Source organism: Anas acuta, chromosome 28 (assembly GCF_963932015.1).
Source record: "Anas acuta chromosome 28, bAnaAcu1.1, whole genome shotgun sequence".
Taxonomy (NCBI): Eukaryota; Metazoa; Chordata; class Aves; order Anseriformes; family Anatidae; genus Anas; species Anas acuta.
Genome location: NC_089006.1, coordinates 582,415 through 602,187, shown reverse-complemented (window position 1 = coordinate 602,187; position 19,773 = coordinate 582,415). Strand labels below are relative to the sequence as shown.

The 19,773-nt window shown below is 64.9% G+C and overlaps 1 protein-coding gene across 4 annotated transcripts; it reads right to left on the bottom strand.

Annotated features, from left to right (window-relative positions):
- Positions 1–368: 368 nt before the first annotated feature.
- On the bottom strand, positions 369–19,552 carry ZNF687 (zinc finger protein 687). Of its 4 annotated transcripts, XM_068662790.1 has the most exons (10): positions 19,426–19,552; positions 10,472–10,811; positions 8,545–10,384; positions 6,359–6,537; positions 5,901–6,077; positions 5,463–5,625; positions 4,718–5,014; positions 4,265–4,377; positions 3,741–3,882; positions 369–3,214 (listed from the first exon to the last, which is right to left on the bottom strand). In XM_068662790.1, exons 2-10 carry the CDS (start codon positions 10,789–10,791, stop codon positions 2,741–2,743), a joined length of 3,705 nt encoding a protein of 1,234 aa, XP_068518891.1. In that variant the 5' UTR covers positions 10,792–10,811; positions 19,426–19,552; the 3' UTR covers positions 369–2,740. The 4 variants fall into 4 exon arrangements, with proteins under 4 accessions (XP_068518891.1, XP_068518888.1, XP_068518890.1 ...); XM_068662787.1 differs by having other exon boundaries at positions 8,545–10,811; XM_068662789.1 differs by lacking the exon at positions 19,426–19,552 and adding an exon at positions 18,498–18,751 and having other exon boundaries at positions 8,545–10,811.
- Between the last annotated feature and the right edge of the window lie 221 nt (positions 19,553–19,773).

Below are 19,773 nucleotides of genomic sequence, written 5' to 3'. Positions count from 1 at the left end.
CTGAGTCTGTTTGTTTAGCACTAATTATTTGTCATGTTGATTATTTAGCATTAAAAACCAGAAAATTCTATTTTAAAATGCTGGGATCCAAATGGCCAGGAGGTGCCCAGGGCTGGGGAAGGCCACTGGGCCCCTGAGCTTATGCAGGGGACCACCACCATTGACAGACCCCCCCCCCCCAGCTTGGGGGCTGCTGGGGTGTGTGTGGGGGGGCTCAGGGCAGCCCAAGGCCCCTCGGGGGAGGCAGGCGGGGGCGGGGGGGACCCCACTGCGGGGCAGGACCACTGCTGGCCGCAGCGGGCAGGAGAGCAGCAGGCAGCCACTGGAGCCCTTGTGGGGCCACGTAAGTAACACAGGCACAGCAGGGGTTAAACCACTAAAAGTTTAATTGCATTATTACTACAAGAATAAAGGATACCTGAGAGCCTCTTGCAGTGCCCGTAGTTTTAATGTAGCATAATCAGGTCACAACCCCTAAAAACAAGTGTACAGACGCCCCCCGCCCCCACGCTTTAACAGAAGTTGATCTAAAGGCACTGAAGTGCGTGAAAACCAAGAGATTACAAAGCAATTTGTTTTGTTTCCTTCCTCTAAAACTCGTAGAAACTTTAGGTTCTTCTCTATTATTAAACATCATTTACACGTTCACAGCCCCACGTGCTACAGCTGAGAGGGGTCGGGGAGACGACGATGGAGGAAACGACACCGTGGTCGACGGGGTCAGGGAGGCAAAGAGCCTCCCTGCCAGGAGGGGGGACTGGCCTGGGGGCTGTGGGAACTGCTAATTTATTTTCTCTTCTTTTATTTTTAAAAAGCCTCCTCCCCCCCTTCCGTGTGTGCCGTTCAGTTGAATCCACCTGCAGCAAGGGGGAGGATTAACCCCCTCCTTGCACCTGAAACAACAAAACAAAACAAAACAACAACAAAAAAAAAACCACCAGAAACCAACCCCAGCAAACCATCTTTCCCCACCCCAGAACATAAAAACTAAAAAAAAAAAAAAAAGCAACCCAAATCACAACAGTAGTTTTTTGTCACTTTTAGTGTATGATACAACTTTACACAGCGTGTTAGATGTTATTCACAAGGAAATAAGGAGCCCAAAGTTAAGTTACTGAAATAATTACTCACACAAACACCCTACCCCAAGCACAGGCGCTAAACAAACAGAACAAGTAGGAAGTCTCTTTTCTGGCTGTTTTTCTCCTTCCCCGAAGGTCACAGGGTGGGGGGGGGGGGGGGGGGGGGGAGTTGCAGCGGCAGCCCCGCACAGGTGAGCCCCCACCACGGCCGGGCTGCACCGCGGGGCCAGGCTCCCGCACACACTGGACGTGGTTCCCCACGGCCTCAGGGGAGCTCGGCCATGCCAGGAGCTGCGGGCGTTGTGTGGAAGAGGAGCAGCGAACACGGCTGAGCCCCCGCTGCGGGCCGGGCAGTAGCAAAGCCCTGGGTGCTGGGATGGCAGCACCGGGTGATGGCGTCGCCCCTTGGAAAAGCCAGGCAAAAGCTTTCCCCATCAGCGCGGTGGCAGCAGCTTCCCCTCCTCGGCCCCTTGGCTTGGCAAGCAGCCGCTGCCGGCCCAGATCCAGGATGGGGCCCAGGGAGAGCCCCGAAACCTCCCTGGGCTCCGAGGAACAGACTCGGTGCAGCGCTGCTGGGGTGGCCCACGCCACCAGGGCTCGCTCTGAGCTTGTCGAGAGGCTTCTGTTTGCTTGTTTCCCAGTGCTGACTCCTCCCCGTGAAAGGCCACAGGCTGGGGCCTTGTGCAGCCGTCCCTTGGTGCAAAACCAGCACGCTGACGCCAGCGCCGGCTCGAGTTAGTGCAAGCGATGGCAAAGAGCAGCGCCGGGACTGAGCCACGGAGGGGCCCGGGCAGCAGCAGCATCTCTGCGGAAACGGAGAGCGGCCACCAGTCTGGAATCGGCTTCTCCCAGCAAGATACAAAATAAGCAACATAGAAAAGGGAAAGGAAAAAAAAAAAAAGGTGGATCCTGCTGTGACGTCACTGTCAGCACAGACAGCTCTGCCTGGCGGTGGAGACATCTTCCCCTGGTCCCCAGGTCCTGCCCTGCTCCAGCCCTCCCAGAGGAGCAGCAAACCCCAACACGGCCGCTCCCAGCACAGCTGACCGCAGCTGGGGCTGGTTCTTGGGATGTGGGAGAGGTTCCTGGGAAAAAGGGAACAAGAAGAAAGCCACTGAGCTGCAGCACAAGGTCCAGGCGGTGTGAAAGCCGAGGTCAGAAGAGGCAGCGACTTGTGATTTGCCAACACTTGCCCAGGGTGGGGAGATGTCGTTCCCTGTCCTCGTCCCTGGGCGAGGGAGGCCACTGTCCCTCCGCACAGATGCGACCAGCTGTGGCCCCGTGTGACAACAGAGCAGCAAACAGACCGTTTGGTTTCCCCCGGGGCAGGGTGGCCGGCATGGACTCTGCCCCTCATCTGCTGTACAATAAGGCAGCCGAAATTCTGCCTTTGCCCTGCTCTCGCCCACAGAGCAGGGGTGGGCGAACACTCAGCCTCACAGGGCCGTGGCCGAGCAGATTCCGTGTGCAGGGCACACGGAATCGGGCCGGAGCGCACCAGCCAGCTCGCATCTCTTCACAGCTCCTTCACGCAGCCCTGCCTCAAAACGCTGCCCAGGAGGAGGGAGGAAGGTGGCACCCAGGTGGGCTTCCAGCAGCCTCCTCGCAAACTGCTCTGTGCTGATTATATACACGTCTCATACCCCTCCACCGGGGCCCTAGTTTTCAGGGCTTGCGTTCTGCCTCGCACGGATGAAGGCCATGCCGTGGGTGCGGAAGTGCGTCTTGAGGTTCAGCTGGCTGTCAAAGCAGCGGCCGCACACCTTGCAGGACAGCTTGCCATCGGCCATGTGCTGGGCACCTCCTTCAAGGGGGCTGCGGGGCCCCGGCTCCTCCATCTCGCCCGCTCCCTTCTTCTTCTTGTGGGTGATGAAGCGGTGGCGGTTGAGGGAGACCTGGGAGGTGAAGCAGAGCCCGCACTCCCGGCACTGGTGGGAGCTCTCGTCAGTCCGGTGCTGGGGAATGTGTTCCTGGAAGTCGGCCGAGCTGCTGGCGAGGTAGCCGCACTTGCGGCAGCGGAAGGGAGCCTTGCGGTCGCCCTTGGGGTTTTTGGAGGGAGGCGTGGTGCTGTCAGGCTCCTCGCTGCACGAGTCGCCCTCGTCCGAGGACAGCTTCCTCTTCCGGCTGGACACCTGGGACAAAGGTTGGGTTTTGTGGGTGCCTGGCCCGAGCAGCTCCCAGCAGAGCCCCAACCTGCTCAGTAATTCCCCAACGGGCTCCAGGTATCTGCTCAGGTAAAGGCTGCACGGGGGCAGCGACTCCACCGCTCTTGGCTGGCCCTAGGAGCTGCGCCCCCGCTGGTAACCCCGGCCAAGGGATCCCACAAACTGCCTCTGAGTCACTCTGACCCCTCACGCCAAGTGCCTTCACCCCACGCAGCCTGGGACTGCTCCCAAGCAAGCTCTGAGTTCTCCCAGCACACAGCAAGAGGCTGAGGCAGCCAAGCTCATTCCCTACCATGCTGGCAGAGACGGGAGCTAAACAAACCGTGCCACAATGCGGCAGCCACTGGGCCTCACGGCAGGAGGGAGCTGCCAGTCCCAGGCACTGCGGGACGTGTGGAGGCACGAGTGACCAGGATCAGGGCTCGCGGAGCTGCCGTCAGCCCTATCTGAGAACTCTGCAAGGCCCCTGTGAGCACCCCCAGCGACCTCGTACCTGCGTAGTGCCAGTCCCTATCCGGGCGATGACGACCTCCTGGCTCTTTGCCTGGTCAGTCACCTTGATCCCGTGTCGCACCTGGATGTGCTTCTCCAGGATGAGCCGGCTGCTGAAGGTCCGCTTGCCCTCTGTGCAGTACCTGCGGGGCCAGAGCAGGGAGGCACTGAGGCGATGCTGTGCAGCGAGGAGCCGAGCCCCAGCCCTGCTTCAGCATGACTGTGCATGTGTTGAGCCCTGGCTGCCCTAGGACAGCTGGATCCAGCATCCTGACCCCCCGAGTTTACTGCTCTAACTGAAAATATTCTCACCTGCTTTCTTCTACAGGGTATAAAACTCAGTAAAACTCAGTCCCTCCCTCAGTAACTTCTTTCCATCTGACTTCCAAGACCCTTGTTAAATCCCCATCATGCTTCAACCATCTGCAACTTTATCCTCCCCACAACAGCCTGACAGGGAAACCACTCGCCCCTTTGGAACCAGACCCCCCCGTTTCAGCCCAACCCAGAAGGTGCCGTGGGTACCTGCAGGGATAGACGCGCTTGATCCCTTCGTGATTCACGCGCACGTGTCTCCGGAGGCTGGGAGCAGAGCAGAAGGAACGCTCACACAGGTGGCACGGGAACTTCTTCACCGACTGTAAGAAAGAAAGAGGCAGGTGGGTCCCACACAGGGAGCTGAGACCAGAGTCAGGCTCTCCAGCTGTGCAGAGAAGCCAGATGTGGGGCCTCAGCACTGCCTCCGATCTCTCCTTGCCTATCCCACGGCTGCACATTGGGGAACCAAAGATCTGCTCTCTGCTGTTCACCATGACAGGTAACAGCTCCCCGAAGCCTCAGCGAGCAGGCAAGCTCCTGACCAGGTCTGTACGGGGGGAGAAGCACTGCCCGCACCGAGGCAGGGAATGCTCCGGGCCCAGCACGGAGCCTGGGTGCCCTGCCCTCTGGCAGAGCTGGAGCCCCTGGCCTCCTCCTCACCTTGCCATGATCCTTCTTCATGTGGGAGACGTATTCGTCACGCTCTGGGAACCAGGAGTGGCAAACCCCGCACGTCCACCCGCTGCCCTTCGACTTGTTGACTGTCTTGCGCTGGAAGCGGCTCCGCTTTGTCTTGCGCAGCTCTGGTGAGCTGGGAGGCTCATCCTCCTCCGTGGAGGACGATGACTCCTCCGAAATCTTGGACACGGGGGTTTCGACAGGTTCCTGCTTTGGTGTGAGCAGGACAGCTGCCTTCTTTGCCAGGTCATCCTTGGGTTTTTGGGGCTGATGAGTGTTCTGGAAAGCAAAGACAAGAGTGTTGGCAGCCGACCGGGGCCAGGATTTTCCTCCAGCACTGCAGGAAACCCTGCAGTGGCCTCCAGGCCTCCCTCTGCAGGTGGACCCTCAGCCTCGGGGCAGGAGGGGAGACACCGGGCCTTGCTGTGATGGGGATGAGCCATAATCCAGCCCCAGGACACCCCTGTAAAAGTATTTGCCAAATACCAATATCCTGATCAGGGTGTGGGAACACATCGGGGACTTTGTCCCCCAGGGGACACTCAGGCATGGGCACAGCTCCACAGCTCTGAGGGACGGTGAGCGCGCAGCCGATGCGGGGCCGTCTCCTCCTTCCACCCCAGCGTGGGGCTGAGGGATTCCCCTCGGGTCTGAAGCATCGCGGTCATGAGGGGTGAAAGAGGGCAGTGGAGAGGCACCAGGAGGCTGAGCCTGGCCACGGCGTTACCTTGAGGTGCTCCAGCATGGTGCGCTTCTGGGCAAAGAGCAGCGGGCAGTCCGGGCACTTGAAGACGCTGACCCGCTGGTTGAGCAAATGCTGGTCGAAGTGGGAGGAGAGCAGGGGCTTGTGGGTGAAGACCGTGTCGCACATCGCACACTTGTAAATCATTCTGCCGGAGGAAAAGGCCACGGTCAGCACAGCCCAGGGTCACCAGAACCGTGGAGGACGCCCCTGGGCTGGAGGGCCGGGAGCAGCCCTGGGAGCAGCCCTGGGAGCAGCCCTGGGAGCAGCCCTGGGAGCAGCCCGGCCCACACCAAGCGATGGGAAGGTAAAAGGGGGGGGTCCCAGCTCTCTGTGCTGGTGCTGAGCGCTTCCCCCAGCCGCCCACCCACCAGGACTGCTCCCGGTTCTCCCAGCCAGGGGCCAGCTCGAAGGAACACTTACTTGGACTGCTGGTTGCTGAAGCCGGGGTGCTGCGTGTAAACGTGCGCGTGGGCGCTGGGGGCTGACTTGAACGCCATGGGACAGATGGGGCACTTGTGGAACACCTCGCAGTGGGAGGTCTGGATGTGGGACTTGATGGAGTTGACCCCGCCGAACACCACAGCGCAGCTGGGACATCTGCAGGGCGGAGGAGAGCGTGAGGCAGGGGACGGGCGGCGCGGGGGATTCAGCCAGCCACCGACAGCAGCGCACGCCGAGGCGCAGACGAGCAGCAAGGAGCCCACGGCTGCTGCAGGGGCAGCGCGCCCCTCCCTGCCTGCAGGCAGCACTTGGCAGGAGCCCCCAAGTTCCTGCCCCACCTGCTGCCCAGAAACCTGCCCGAGAAGGGCCCCCGCCCGCCCTGGGACCCCCCAGCACCCTCGGCCCCAGCAGAAGCCTGGCAGGAGGCAGAGCCCTACCTGTAGCCCACCCTCCGGGAGAAGTGCAGGCAGGCCTCCTTCAGGTGGGTCTCGAAGTTGGCGAGGAGGAAATTCCCCCCGCACTCGGGGCAGACGTGGGGGGGGCGGTTTTTGTGCATCCTCTGGTGGGCGTTGAAGCTGCAGCGGTTGGACATGATCATGGGGCACGTCGTGCAGACCTGCGGGACAAGGGCAGAGAGCTGCAGCCCGGCACGCACCGCGCAGGCAGGGACTTCTCAGCCCTTTCGTTGTGCTGCTGCGGGAAAGAAAGCGTGGGGAGCAGGCAGCTCGTGCGCAGGGCTCTTTTAGGAGATGATCTGCTTGTGGCAGCTCGCTGGGTGACTGCTGAGCGTGTTCCCCGCGCTCAGATGCCTTTTCCAGGCTTCTCATCGCAGATGGATCCCAGCTGCACCGTGCTGAGGGCAGCCTGGCACCAGCCACTTTGCCAGGAGGGAGCGGGGGCTCATTCAAACCAGCTTCCAAACCCATTTCACAGCCACCTCCACACCAGGGCACAGCCACGAGGATGTTGAGGGGAGGCTGGCAAGGGCTCAAGGAAACAGGACAGAGCCTCCAGTGGAAGCTGCCCTGAAAGACGTGATAACCAGAGCAAAGGTGGGGGAAGGAAGGAGAGGAGCAGGTCCATAACCACGGCAGGGTTTTTATAGCCAAGGACAAAGGCTGAGCCAGCAGGAGCAGCCAGCCCTGCCCACACAAGTGCCGTGCCTGGAGGGAGGGATATGGGACAGGCTGGGCCCCAGTCCTGCGGCCGCCCTCGGGTCTGAGCAGGGTCTGCACCGAGGGGCAAGGACGGCGCAGGAACCGCTGAGGAGGCTGCTGGAAGGGAGAAGCCGCCTGCAAGGAGCCCAAGCATCCACCCCACCGCTCCCTGAGAGCTGCCCCATGCTTGGAACGTGCCCAGAACCCAGAACAGGGACGGCACAAGTGCGGGCTGAGCTGGCTGCTGCAGGCAAACACCACCCAGGGCCAGCCCCTGCCGCCTCTCCTGCCTCGGGCTGGGATAAAGGAGAAGGTCCCTGCCCCCAGCAGGGATCTCTGTGCCCTCTCACTGCTTCTGCCGCAGCCCCGGAGATCCAGAGCAGGTCCTGGCACTGCTGCATCCCACACAGCTCAACCCCTCTGCCGACAGCAGGGTTAGGAGAGGGGACGGGAGTAGGAAATCCTCCCTGGTGAGAGGATGCTTCCTGTGCCCCAGAAATGCTCCACGGCCCCCCAGCTGCCTGCAGGCTCTGGCAGCGAAACAGGCACACGGGCACGTGAGCCTTGGTGACCTTCATGCAGAAAGCAGAGCTCCAAAATAGCAGGGCTGCGGCCAGACAGCGCCCCGGCTGCAGCAGCAGCACGTCAAAGCAATCAGAGGCACCAGGAAACAACAAATTCCTCCCATGCAGAGGAAGCTGGCGGACAGAAGGGAAGGTGAGGAGGAGCAGGGTGCTGTCCTGTCCGGGTGGGACTGTATTTGCTCCTCTGGGGGCCTGCGCTCTCTGCCTGCCTTTCAGAGGTCACCTCTCAGTCCTGCATTTGCTGGGTGCTGCCCGCCCAACACACCAGGATGTCTTGGCAACAACAGGAAGCGCACAGCTCAAGGTTAGCTCTCGAAGCAGGATTAAAAACAGACTCCCTGCTTTCCCCAGACTCTGTTTGTGCTTCAGGCCAGCAGAAAGAGGAAGCAGCGGCCACGGCTGCAACGTGGCTGCGCAGGGGCTGCCTGGCAGGCCGGGCACTGCTCTGCCCCTCGCAGCCCCTGCCAACAACCCCCCCGATTCTGGGCAGGGACTGGATCCCGGCTCTCACCTTTTCCTTCCTGCGTGGTTCTCACAGTGGGCACGCAGGGGCAGAGCTGCTGAGATGGCACCTGGAGAGCCCTGCCCTGCTGCCCGGTGCTTCTCAGGGCTGTAACACCCAGTCTGCTGCTGCCCTCCCACTGAGCGCCTCCGCAGCCAGCATGGGGCTGCCGCTCACCCGCCTCCTCCTGCAGCTCGCTGCCAGCTCTGCCCAGCAGGCATCCGCAAGGCAGGCTGGCGAATGCGGGCACAAGAAACACGTTTGCCCCAAGAGCTGCCCCACGGAGCCCCCCAGCGACCTGGCAGATGCTCCAGCTGCTGCTCCCCTCACGCGAGCCACCCCCGAGCCGCGTGCCAGGAGGGCCCCTCACAGCCACGTACCGTGCTGCTGGTCGTCCCCGTGGTCACCGTCTGCTGGAAATGTGCGGCCAGCCCGGCCTTGTCTTTGCACTGCTCTTTGCACTCCAGGCACCTGAAGCAGCTGTAGTTGGTCTGCTCCAAGCCGCTGCTCAGAGGCAGGATGGGGAGCTCCGGAGCCCCGTTGGCCGCGGCCAAGGCGTCCTGAGCCACGCCGGCCACTTTGCCGGCAGGGAAGGAGGCGACCGAGACCAGGGGGGTGATGTCCGGCTGCCCGATCATCTGATCCAAAGCGATGGGCCTCATCACCAGGTGGGAGCACTGCATCACCAGCCCTTTGTCCTTGTGCTCCCGGGCGTGCAGGAGCAAACTGCACTTGTTGAAGAAGACGAGGCGCTTGGTGCAGTGGTTGCAGGTCACCTCGATGCGCATGCTTCGCCGGTCGTAGTGGCGAGCCAGGCTCTTCTCCAGGGCGAAGGAGTCCCCGCACTCCAGGCAGCGGTAACCGAACGGAGGCAGCGAGAGGCTCGCATCGGCCGGGGGGTTCAGGTTGGGCTTGTAGGTTGGCAAGAGGTTTTTGCTGTTGAGAATCTTGTTGAAGGCTTCCACGAGGCTGGACTGGCTCCTGGAGATGACCGTGCCCGCGATGGTGGGGGAAGGTTTCTGCGGCTGCACCATCACCACCGTGGTGCCGTTGACCTTCTGGTTGGCCGTGGTGGTGATGGTGGTGGTCTGCGTCACGGTGCTGACGTTGGTCCGCGTGTCGGCTTTGGGCAGGGTCTGCGGCACCAGGTTGATGATGTTCTTGGCCACGGCTTTGCCCGTCTTGGATGGCAGCACCACGGATTTCTGCTGGGCGACGCTGGCAGCGATCAGCATGGCGCTGCTGGCGTTCTGGATGGTGGAGACCGGCAGGACGGTGCCTTTGATCTTGGTGCCGTTGCCAAGCTGGACGCTGACAATTTTTGGCCCCTCGATGGTTTTCAAGGGGCTGGAGAGATCCATCTTCTCCTTGGGCACCTCCAGCACGATCCCGTCCTCTTTCTCTGCCGAACCCGAAAAGCTGAGACCCTCAAGAGAGGGCTCCTGAGAGCTCTGCTCGGCCGCCCCCTTGGTGGAGCCTGGCTCTGAGTCCGATGAGACCCTGGTCACCGTCCTGGTGATGCTGCCACACGACGTTTTGATGGTTTTAATCCGCACTTTCAGGGGCCGCGAGGAATTGGAAGAAGGGGAATCGTTGTTGTTGTCGTCTTCTTCCTCCTCTTCCTCGGCACTGGACATACTCTGTGGGCTTCCCATCGACTTCTCCAGAGCCTCCTGCTCTTCCTTGAGGGCGATGTCATCCAGCTGCTTCGGAGAAGGGGGCAGTCTGGGGCTCTGCACCACGGGGGACGAAGGCTTGAAGAACGGCTCCCGGGGGCTGGTGGGCGAGCGCTTCACTTCGGGGAGGTTGCTGGTGCTGCTGTCCAGGTTTGGGTCGGAACCGGGCCACGAAGCGATGGGAGAATCACCTGTGGAGTAGCGAACAGTGACCGACTTCAAGTGCTCCAAGGGACTGTCACCCAGGGCTGCGGCCAAACCCTTTGGGCTGGCTTCGCGGCCCACCTCCTCTGAGTCAGACTCCTCTTTTTTGATGCAGGGAACGGCAGGAGGGGACCCGTTTGCTCCCCCTGCCTGGCTGGTTTCAAAGGGCTGCGGGAAAGCCGGGGGCAGGTTCTCCGCGCTCTCTCCCATGGGCTCCTTGCAGTCCAGCGATGGGGTGGGCGACGGGGAGAGGGAGGGCACGGCCAGGGACTTCTCCTTGGGCTTGCACTCTCGAGGTCTGTCGATCAGGTTGGCAGCGTTGTCTTCGTTGGGATCGGGACTGAAATGGGAGAAGATATCCAGCGGTTTGGGACCTTTCTCTTTCACCCAGCACTCCCCATTGGAGGATGCCACAGCTTCCACGGACCTGGAGCTGGGGGACCTGGGCATCTCGGTGGCCCCGAAGCCGTTCTGCAGCAAGCGGGGCCCGATGACGTGCCCGTCCTTACTGCGCCCATCCAGGGCATCGAGCTGCTCGGGGCACACGGTGTTCTTCACGATCACGCTGACCGCGGTGATGTCCGTGTGGGGCAGGACGTGGTCGGGGGGCCCCGGCTCCCCAGGGACCTGCTTGATGTGAGCGTCGGCCTCCTCATGGCCGGAGTGAATGGCCTCGTTCGTGTCGATGTCAGGAATGTCAAAAGCTGCCAGAAGGTCGTCAAAATCTGGAGTTTTCATGTCACCCATGGTGGGGACTACGGCAGAGTCTGGAAGAGAGGGAGGAGAGGAGCGTTAGCACCACGACCCCAGCACGCAGACCACGAAGCCAGCAGCGCGCCCGCGTGCCGTGACCCCACTCGTGCGGGGCTCTCCCGAGCACCCCGAGCTCACCAGGCGGCAGCGAGCCGCTGCTCTGCGCCAACCCCCTGCCAAACGAGGCTGGGAACCTGCTCCTTCCTGGCTTACCCCGCACCAGCCACAAAATCCCCAATGCCTCCCTCCCTTTGAACCCCAGCCCTGAAGCCTGGGGGCGAATCACGGCACTTCTCTGCCTTTCCTGCTTTGTCTGCTTGGCATCTTTTGATCCCCAGCCCGGAGGACAGAGTTCAAAGGATCCCAGCGTCCTGGGAGAGGCTGAGCACCAGGGAGGCCGACTGGCAGAGGCAGCGCTGCCCCGGGGCCAGAGCCGTCCATCCGGGCTCGCGGTGAATCAGCACGGGGCTGGCACCGGGCTGGTCCTCGCCCACAGCAGCGAGGCCTCCCCAGGGCTGCGAGGCTGGGCAGGAGGAGGGCAGGAGGAGGGCAGGAGGGCAGGAGGAGGGCAGGAGGAGGGCAGGAGGCCTCCAACACACGGCCGGGGAGCCGAGGACGAAGAGGAGGAGGCTGAGAGGAGCCGTGGAGACAGGATTCCAAACATGGCTGCAGCAGAGACAAAGGGAATAATGTTCCTCCTGCCCCCGGGGGCCGGGTAAGAAATCCCAGGATTAAACTGCAGGCAGGGGATGTGGCTTAGCCAGGAAGGGCTCTGACTTGCAGGGATTACCCTGCTGCTGGCCAGGATGGGGCTGAGGATGCTCCTGGGACGGCACCGCCCCCAGGGGCCGCCGGTTACCCCCAGCCATCAGTCAGCAGAGCCAAAAAAAAAAAAAAAACAAGGCGCGGACGGCCCCTCAGCACCTCGGCCCTGCAGCAGCGCTAACGAAGCCGCTTTCCTGGCGCTCCCTCGTATCGGACCAGGGATGAACACGAGCTGCAGCCTCCCAGAGCACCTCCTCTCAGACACGCTCCTGCCCGAGCCTCCTGCCCTGGAGACCACAGCACCTCGCCCCCACTGCTTCCCTTCCCTTCGCCTCGCCCGGGCCGTGACGCGGAGCAGAAGGCGAGGGAGGCTCCAGCTGCCCGCAGGGAGGCTCCTGCTGAGGGCTGCAGCCTGGCAGCGCCGTGTCCCTGGGCGCGAGCGCGGTGCCACCGGCCAGGAGAGCGCCTGCGCTGCTGGGGGAGGGAGCGGGCGCGCGTCCTCACAGGAGCAACTCGGCTTCCACGGCGACCTCCTCCCCAGAGACCCTGCGATGTCTGCGAGGGCCAAACGCCCCCACTGCAGCCCCCTCCGTCCTGCAGTGTTTGTCCTCCCCCAAGCCACAGGAGCCCTTTGGGCACCGGGGGCTGGCCAGGAGCAGCTCCCCAGAGCAGGGCAGGCCACCAGGGCCACAGCAGCACCGCCCTCGCCAGCCCCACAGCAACAGGGACCTGTTTGCAACAGGACGGTTGTTCTGGCGGGGTGAGATACACGGGGATAAGGTCTCCAAGAGCACGGGGTGCTGCTTCTTTCTCTCCACACAATCACGCGTTTTTTAACCAAACGCCCTACTCCACTTTGGGATGGAATCGAACGTGCTTCAGGGAACAGACGGTGCTACAGACGAGCCGATAACCGTGGCCCCAAGCAGCGAAACGAGGCCCCGCTGCCTCGACTGCCTTCGTGTCCCACCCCCTGCCCCGGGGACCGCTCTGCCCCCCACCCATCTCTTGCCAGCAGTGGCTTTGGTGCCGCTGCCTCGTTTCTGCACAATTTCACCAGCTGGGAAGCCCCCGGGTGGTTCAGAGAAGAATCCCAATTTCTGGGCAGGACTTCAGCCACGACCCCAGGGAGAAGCCTCGGCGAGAGGAGCAGAAGGAGGAGCACCAGGCTGCACCGTCCCGCAGCAGGGGAAGGAGCCAAGGCCACGCTCCTGTTGCAGCGCTGCCATCTGGCTCTGCCGCGCAGGATCGCTGCTGGGAGCGGCACCACGGCCCCAGGGACAGTTGGTTTCCGAGCGACTTTTCCAATCACCATTCAGCAGGACACAAACACTCACAGTGAGGTGGGGAGAAGCAGCTTGTGGCGCTAAAAAAAAAAAAAAGGTTCCCCAAAAGGAAAGAGGAGGGAAATCCTCCTCCCCCCAACACGCAGGGGCTCCGGGCTGTGCCGAGCCTGGGCACCACGGCAGGTCCTGGCGGCCCCCAAGGGAGGGAGCACCCCAGGGTGCCCACACACGGGACCCGGCCGGCACTCAGCCTGGTGCAGCGCTTCTGCTCCGGCCGATGCCCTGCTGCGAGCGGGGTCGTTGTCGTCAGGGGCTCCGGCAGGGAAAGAACAAACCTCCGGCCCCTGATTTCTCTGGGCTCACAGGTTGGTTTTACAAATATTGCTGTTAATTTAATCAGTTAACTCAATAAATTAACCCATCACACTTGTGTAGTTTCCTTAGATCGCTTCCTTCCCAGCCCCCCAACAAAAACTGTCACGCCTTTGTCACCTCTGTATCCCCTACCCCGCTCTCAGCCAACCGTGCCCTTCTTTTAGCATCCCTGTTTTGAAAAACAAAACCCATTTGGGGTCCGTTTGATGGCTGAACCCGTTTTTTAAAAAGCTCACAGCTTTGGAACAGCTTTGGGACAGCAATGAAGCGCCCGGGAAGCCGCTCAGGGCGGCCACGCTCCCCACCTCGGGCACAGGGCCCCTCACCCCAGGACTCCTCCGTGCCCGGTGCTGACGGGGGGGCCCCTGCCCCACAAGCGTTGTCCTTCAAAACCCCAAGGCCAAGATCCCCCGCTCAGCCCCCTCCCGGCTCTCCTAGCAAAAAGGAGGCAGCAGAGGTGGGCAGGGCCCAGCTCCGTCCCCACCCCTGCCCTGCTGACACGGGGAGTTATTTTGGTAGCTCCAAACACCACTGTTTTCTTAGGCAAAAGAACTGTTTTTCAAAGGCAGTGGTGGAAGGGAGGGGTATTTTTAACCGTCCCGCCTGGCCAGAGGCACCTGCCCCGCAGGGAGCAGTGATCGGGGCCGCGCAGGGCCCCGAAACCGAGAAACCGAGGCACGGGACAGAGGAAGGGGCAAAGATCCAAAGCGGTGCTGGGAAAAGACCCAGAAATCCTCTCCGACCTCAAGAGCTGAGCCCCAGGCTGCACAGCCCAGCCCTGCTGTGAAAGGAGAGCATCCGAAAAGCACAGAAATCCGAAAGCCGCCGCTCACTGCCCCGGCTGCCACCAGGAACTCATCACAGCGCGTGGGGCACCGGCTCCTTGGGGACACCCGATCCTGTCCCCCCATGAAAACTGCTTACCGGGGACGCCCTGGGGCAAACACCACCGAGCCACGCCACCAGCCTCCCCACCGCTCAGCGGGGCGCTGCACCGAGCCCCCAGCGCTGTGCCAAAAGCGGCCCCGCTCCCGGGGGGCACGAGAGGCCCCACGCAGGGCAGCCCCCACGTCCCAGTGCTGCCCTGGGGCTTTCGCTTTCGGGCAGGTTTCTGCTCAGCCCGCTCACCAAAGCATCCCGGTGCGGGCAGCGGGGCCACGCTACCGGGGGCAGCCCCGTGCGGGACAGGAGCCGGGGCCCGGCCGGCCCCTCGCTTACCGGGGGCAGCAGGGGCGGGGAGTGGCTCCGGTGGGGCCGCGTCTCGGCCGCTGTCTGGCAGGAAGAGGAAGCCAAGTGGCGAGGCCGTGCCGTGCAGCGCAGCTCCCGGAGAGGCCCCGCGGGCCTGCGGGCGCAGCTTTGGTCATGGGCAGCACCTGGGGCCTTGCGGGGCCCAAAAATCCCCCAGAGGGGTCTGTGAACGCCTCCCCTAACGGGGGGAGGTCGGGAACGCAGGGCCCGGGCTGAGCTGCAGGGAGCAGATCCTTGCTGCCAGCAGCCTTGCGGCCACTCGGAGCTCGGAGGTGGCAGCCACAGACGGGCACTGCCCACCCCGGGGTCGGCCCCACCAGAGGAAGGCCCAGGCAGGGCCCAAAGGAGCTGACTCCAAGCTCTCGAGCTGCTGCCCACCAGCCCGGCCCCCGCCCGCCTGCGACGCGGGCCCTGGGCCAGCCGGGAGCTGCAGGGGCTGGCAGCTGGAATCACAAAACTCGGAGCCACTCGGGCAGCTCCAGGGCTCTTTGCTCATCCCGCCCCCCGCTGCAAGAGAAAACCTGAAGATCACAAACCAGAGCTGTCCCCAGCAACCGCGGCTCCTCCAGAAGCGGGGCTCCCTCCTGCCCGGCCAACACCAGGCACGGCTCGCGGGGAGGCGACGCTCGCTGCTCCCCCCTGCCCCAGCGCCTCCTGCCCTCGCCCAAAGCGCTGGGGGGGGTCTGGGATCTGCCTTGGGCCCCGAGCCTCATCCGCGGCCCCGCAGCCTCGCCAAGAGGCAGCTCGGCAAGGCAGGAGCACCGGGGGCTTCGTGCTCGTCCCCGCTGTGGGGCTGCCACAAGCTCGCTGCCCCCAAGCCCCCGGGAGCAGCCCCGAGGGGCCCAGACAAAAGCCCGCAGGCCAGGCCCGTGCCAAGGCTCGCTATTTTTACGCTCTTTTTACGGGCTGTTTTTCCTGTTTCCCTCCCTGGCCCTGCCAGGGCTTCCCTTCCCGTCGGCCGCTTGTCGCCGAGCCCAAAGGAGGGACCCAAAGCCCTCCGGCAGCCGGCGGCCGAGCGGAGCCCCCCCCGCCGCCCCCGTCCCCGCGCGGGGCCGCGGCCCTGCCTGCGTCCGAGGCCAGCGGGAGCGCGGAGCCGCGGCACCACGTGACGGCAGGATTAGCTTCCGAGGCACGGAGGAAACCTTTGACAAAGCCTGTCCCCGTGCCACCGCTCCCCAGGCCTCGACTGCTGGCCTCCCGCGGGCCGCCGGCACGGGCACAGCCCCGCAGAAAGCGCGTGGCCGCCGGGCTGGCTGCGAGAGGAACGGGAGCGGGCTCACCTGGAGGGCTGCAGCCACGCACGGCCCAGCCCCCGTGGCCCTCCCGGGGCCGTTTGGGAGCCGCTCCCCCGTTGGGAGGCCAGCCCTTTGTGCCGAGCCCACGCCGGGGCCAGCGGCTGCTCCCCGAGAGCCGAACGAGCGCCGGCATCACGGGACGAACCCCGAGAGCAGCAACTGGCGGCAGCCGAGGTGGCTTCTCCCCGCTCCTGTGCCTCCATCCACGGCCCCGACCTGGCGGGGAGGGGGCGGCAGAGCCCCCAGCAGCCCCGCCTGGGGTTATTCCAGCAGCAGGCAGCACCCTCCTCTACTCCTTCCCCTTCCCCTTGCCCCCCAGCGCTCCCGGGGAGGTGACACGGCCACTGCGCGGGGACCGAGCTCTGGGAGGGCTCCCCATGGGGGAGAGGATGGGGAGGGCCAGGGAGGGGCTCAGATTTCCCAGGGAGAGGGTGCTCTGCCCAGCTCTGGAGGCAGGACCCCCCCACAGCCAGCCCCACAGGACCGAAAAGGAGCCAGCTCCTCGATGCCAGGGGCAGCCCTGCGCTGCCCGCAGCCCCCGCCCGGCCTCGCAGACAGCGGCTGCTTTAAGGCTCTCCGAGGGTTTAATGATTAATTTACCCCCGAGAGGCCATGGAGGGGCTCGCTGTGCCCAGGGAGCCCCCGCTCCCCCTCCTCACCCCTCCCGGATCGCCCTGCAGGGCAGCGCTGCGCCCACAGCCCTCGGCGTGGCTCAGCCCCGGCACACGGCCAGGGTCAGAAGCGGGGGTCTGGGAAGCAAAGAGCCGGGCAGCCCCCCCCCAGCTGCAAAAAACGCGTGGGTTTTGCACCAGACTCGCTCTGGCCCGGCACCGGCCGTGTTTCTGGGAATGCCACGAGCTGGATCTGGGCTGAGGGGCCCGGAGCACCGTGCGAACAGCGCCTGCGTTCCCCCAGCACCCCCGGGAGCTGCAGGGAGCCGCGGGTGCTGCTCTCCTTTTTCCACCCTGCCCGCTGCCTCACGTGCCCCGATCGTCCCTGCTCTGAGCGCTGCAGAATTTCGGGAGGAAGCAAATCCATTTTCTGCCGCCGAGCCATCGGCCATTTCGGGCTCCCTGTGGGGAAAAGCGGCCGCGAGGCACCAGGGGACGCAGCAGGGAGGGCGGCGGCAGCGCCGGGCCAAAGCCTCTTAACCAGGCCAACTCCCACTCGCCGCGAGCAGGAGGATTTCCAGCGCTGCAGCATCCTCAGCTGCCGGCCTGCCCGCTGCCTCGGGTTTCAGGGAGGCTTTGAGCGAGGAGGCCGAGCTGCCTGGTGGAGGATGGGCTCGAGCAGCTCGTATTTTTAGCCCTGCAGAGGCAGGGCACTCCGCTCCTTCCCAGACGAGGGAGGGGCGGCCCCCAGCCGCATGGAAGCGCCATGAGCCGGGTCCGCAGGCAGGGAAGGGGGAAATCCCAGGGGGAAATCACGAGGGGCAAACCCGAAATGAGCTGAAGGGGTGGGGGGGGAGGAGGGCAGCACCCGCGTTGATCCCGCTCCCACCCCCCCGTTCGGGCAGCAGAGGGGCTGCACTGGAGCTGAGCACGGCCCTGGGCTCTGTGCTGCCCCCGCAGCCCGGGGCAGATCCACCCGAGCAGCCGCACGCCCGTCCCGCAGAGCAGAGCAGGCTGGGGGGGATTAGGCTCCCACACGTTTAACAGAATTAAGGCTCCACCATCTGCTAACTTCGGGAAAGAGCAAAACAAACAAGCAGTGGACGGGATCCAGAAACGCCGACAATTTGGCCGGCCTGAGAAATGAAGATTTTAAGCATGGGCAGGCGCAGCACCACGAGCCTCTCCCCACGGCCATCACCGTCCTGCAGGGTGCGAGGGGCGGTCGGCTCAGGGCTCCCAGCCCAGCCCTCCAGGAGCCGGATGGATTTTGTCAGATTTTCAGAGAACAGACCCGCTTCTCTCCATCCTCGCGCGTTTTGTGCCGTTTCATCCCACCAACCTTTACAACACGAAGTTTCCAACCCCGGCCGGGACACCCCGTTTATTCTAGCGGCACAAATAAAAGCGCCCGGTCGGATGCCAGAAGAAAGGAACACGAAGCCCCCTCGCTGCTGTCACACACCACAGAGCCCCGCAGCAGAGCCGTGCACGTTTGCTCTCGTACATTTGCATTTTCCAGTACCCAGCTGCGTGCTCAGGTGCTTTGTGGACAGGTAACTTCGAGCCCTGCAGGACGCTGCGGGAGGCAACCCCACGTCAGCGGGAGCCGGGATTGCACGACCCAGGAGAACCCACTGAGAGCAGCAGGCGAGGCTCAGAGCAGCTCCCCGCGGGCCGGCGAGCCCCGGGCAGCACCGGGAGGTTTTGTTGGCCCCTCGCCAGAGCTCCCCACCCGCCCCCAAGAGCGGCTCAGCCCCGGTGCTTCTGCGAGGCCCCGCGGGCTTCCAGCACTGCCTGCGGGCAGCTGGGCCCCCCCAGCACGAACCCCGGGGGAACGGCCCCAGGGGAGCTCCCTGGGCCTGCTGCTGCTCCTCACAGCCCGGGGAAGCTCCCGGTGGGACGCTCGGTGCCGCAGCAGTGCCCGGCCTCCCCTCCCCTCCCCTCCCCTCCCGCCCCTGCCCCCGCAGCCCCATGCGGGGCGCAGCGAGCTCGGGCGCTTCGTTCCCTCCTCAGCCGTGCTAAAAATACGCGCTGGAGGCAGCTGCTCCCACAGAGCCGCCCTGCCTGACGCGCTGCTAACACCTGAGCACCCGCGGCACCGGGCTCCCTCTGCTCACCCTCTGGGGAAGTCTCCAGGAATTCAAGCCGGGACGGGGCGACCACCGCGGCCCCCCCGGGCTGCCCGGGGAAATCGGGGACTTCTCAGGGGCGGTCACCGCGAAAACAGCGGGGGAGATGAAGCGAGGGGGGGGTTGGCGACCCCGCGAGGCGCTCCCGCTACCGAACCGCTGCCCCCTCGCACACGGGACCCAGGAGCCCCCTCGGGAAGCGGCCGGGAGCCAGCAGCCGCCCCCCCCCCAAGGCGCCAACACCCCCACAGGGCCCCCCCCCCGCCCACCCCAGCCCCCCCGGGCCGCCCCCAGTTCCCCTCCGCGCCTCCCGTTGCCGCCCCCCCCTCGAAGCCGGTGCCCCCGGAGCCCCCCGGCAGCTCCCCGCTGCTCCTCCCGGGCCGCCGAGGGGTGCTCAGAGCCCCCCGCACCCCGCCCCCCGGCACCACTTCCAGAGGAGAAGCGGGGGGGGGGAGCCGCACGGCCCCCGCCTCACGGGGCCGCCTCACCCCGGGGAACCGGAGCGAGAAACTCAGCCGGGAGCCGGGCACAACACGGGGGGCACCGGGGGGTAACGGGGGGTAACGGGGGGCACCCAGGGGCCTCCCCCGGCCCCAGCCCCTCTGTGCCCCCCCCGCACCGGCTGGGAGGCCGCAGGTGCTTCCCCCCCCCCCGCACCCCCCGGGGCCGAGGCGCGGGGAAGGCCCCGGGCGGCCTCACGGGGGGCCCACAGCGGCCCCGAGCCGCCGGCAGCCGGGAGGGGTCGGGGGGGGACCGGGGGGAAGCTCCCGCGGAGGGCGGCGACGAGCGGGGCCCGGCCCCGAGCCGCGGCCGGTAACGGCCCGGGGTGGGGGGAGGGGAGCGGCCCCGGGCCCCCCCCGCCCCCCTTCACCTCCCCCCTCCCCGCCCGGCCCCGCCCCGCCCCCCCCGGGCCTACCTGCGGCGGGCCCCGGCTCCCGCCCAGCCCCTCGGCGGCGGCCGCTTCTCCTCAGCCACTTCCTGCTTGGCCCGCGCCCCCCGCCCTGCGCCGCCGGCCGCTGGCGCCCGCCCCCCCGGCGCCGCGCTATTGGCCGCGCCTCCCGTCACTCCCCGCCCCGCGCCCTCCCATTGGTCGGCGCCGCCGTCGCTCGCGGGAGATGGCGGCCGCGCGCACTCGCCATTGGCTGAACGCGGGGCGACTCGGGAAAAGGAGGCCGCCCCCCGCGGGCGCGCCTATTGGGGGACGGGGCAGCCATTCAAAGCCCGGTTCCGCCCACGCGGCTCGCCTATTGGCGAGCGAGGCCGG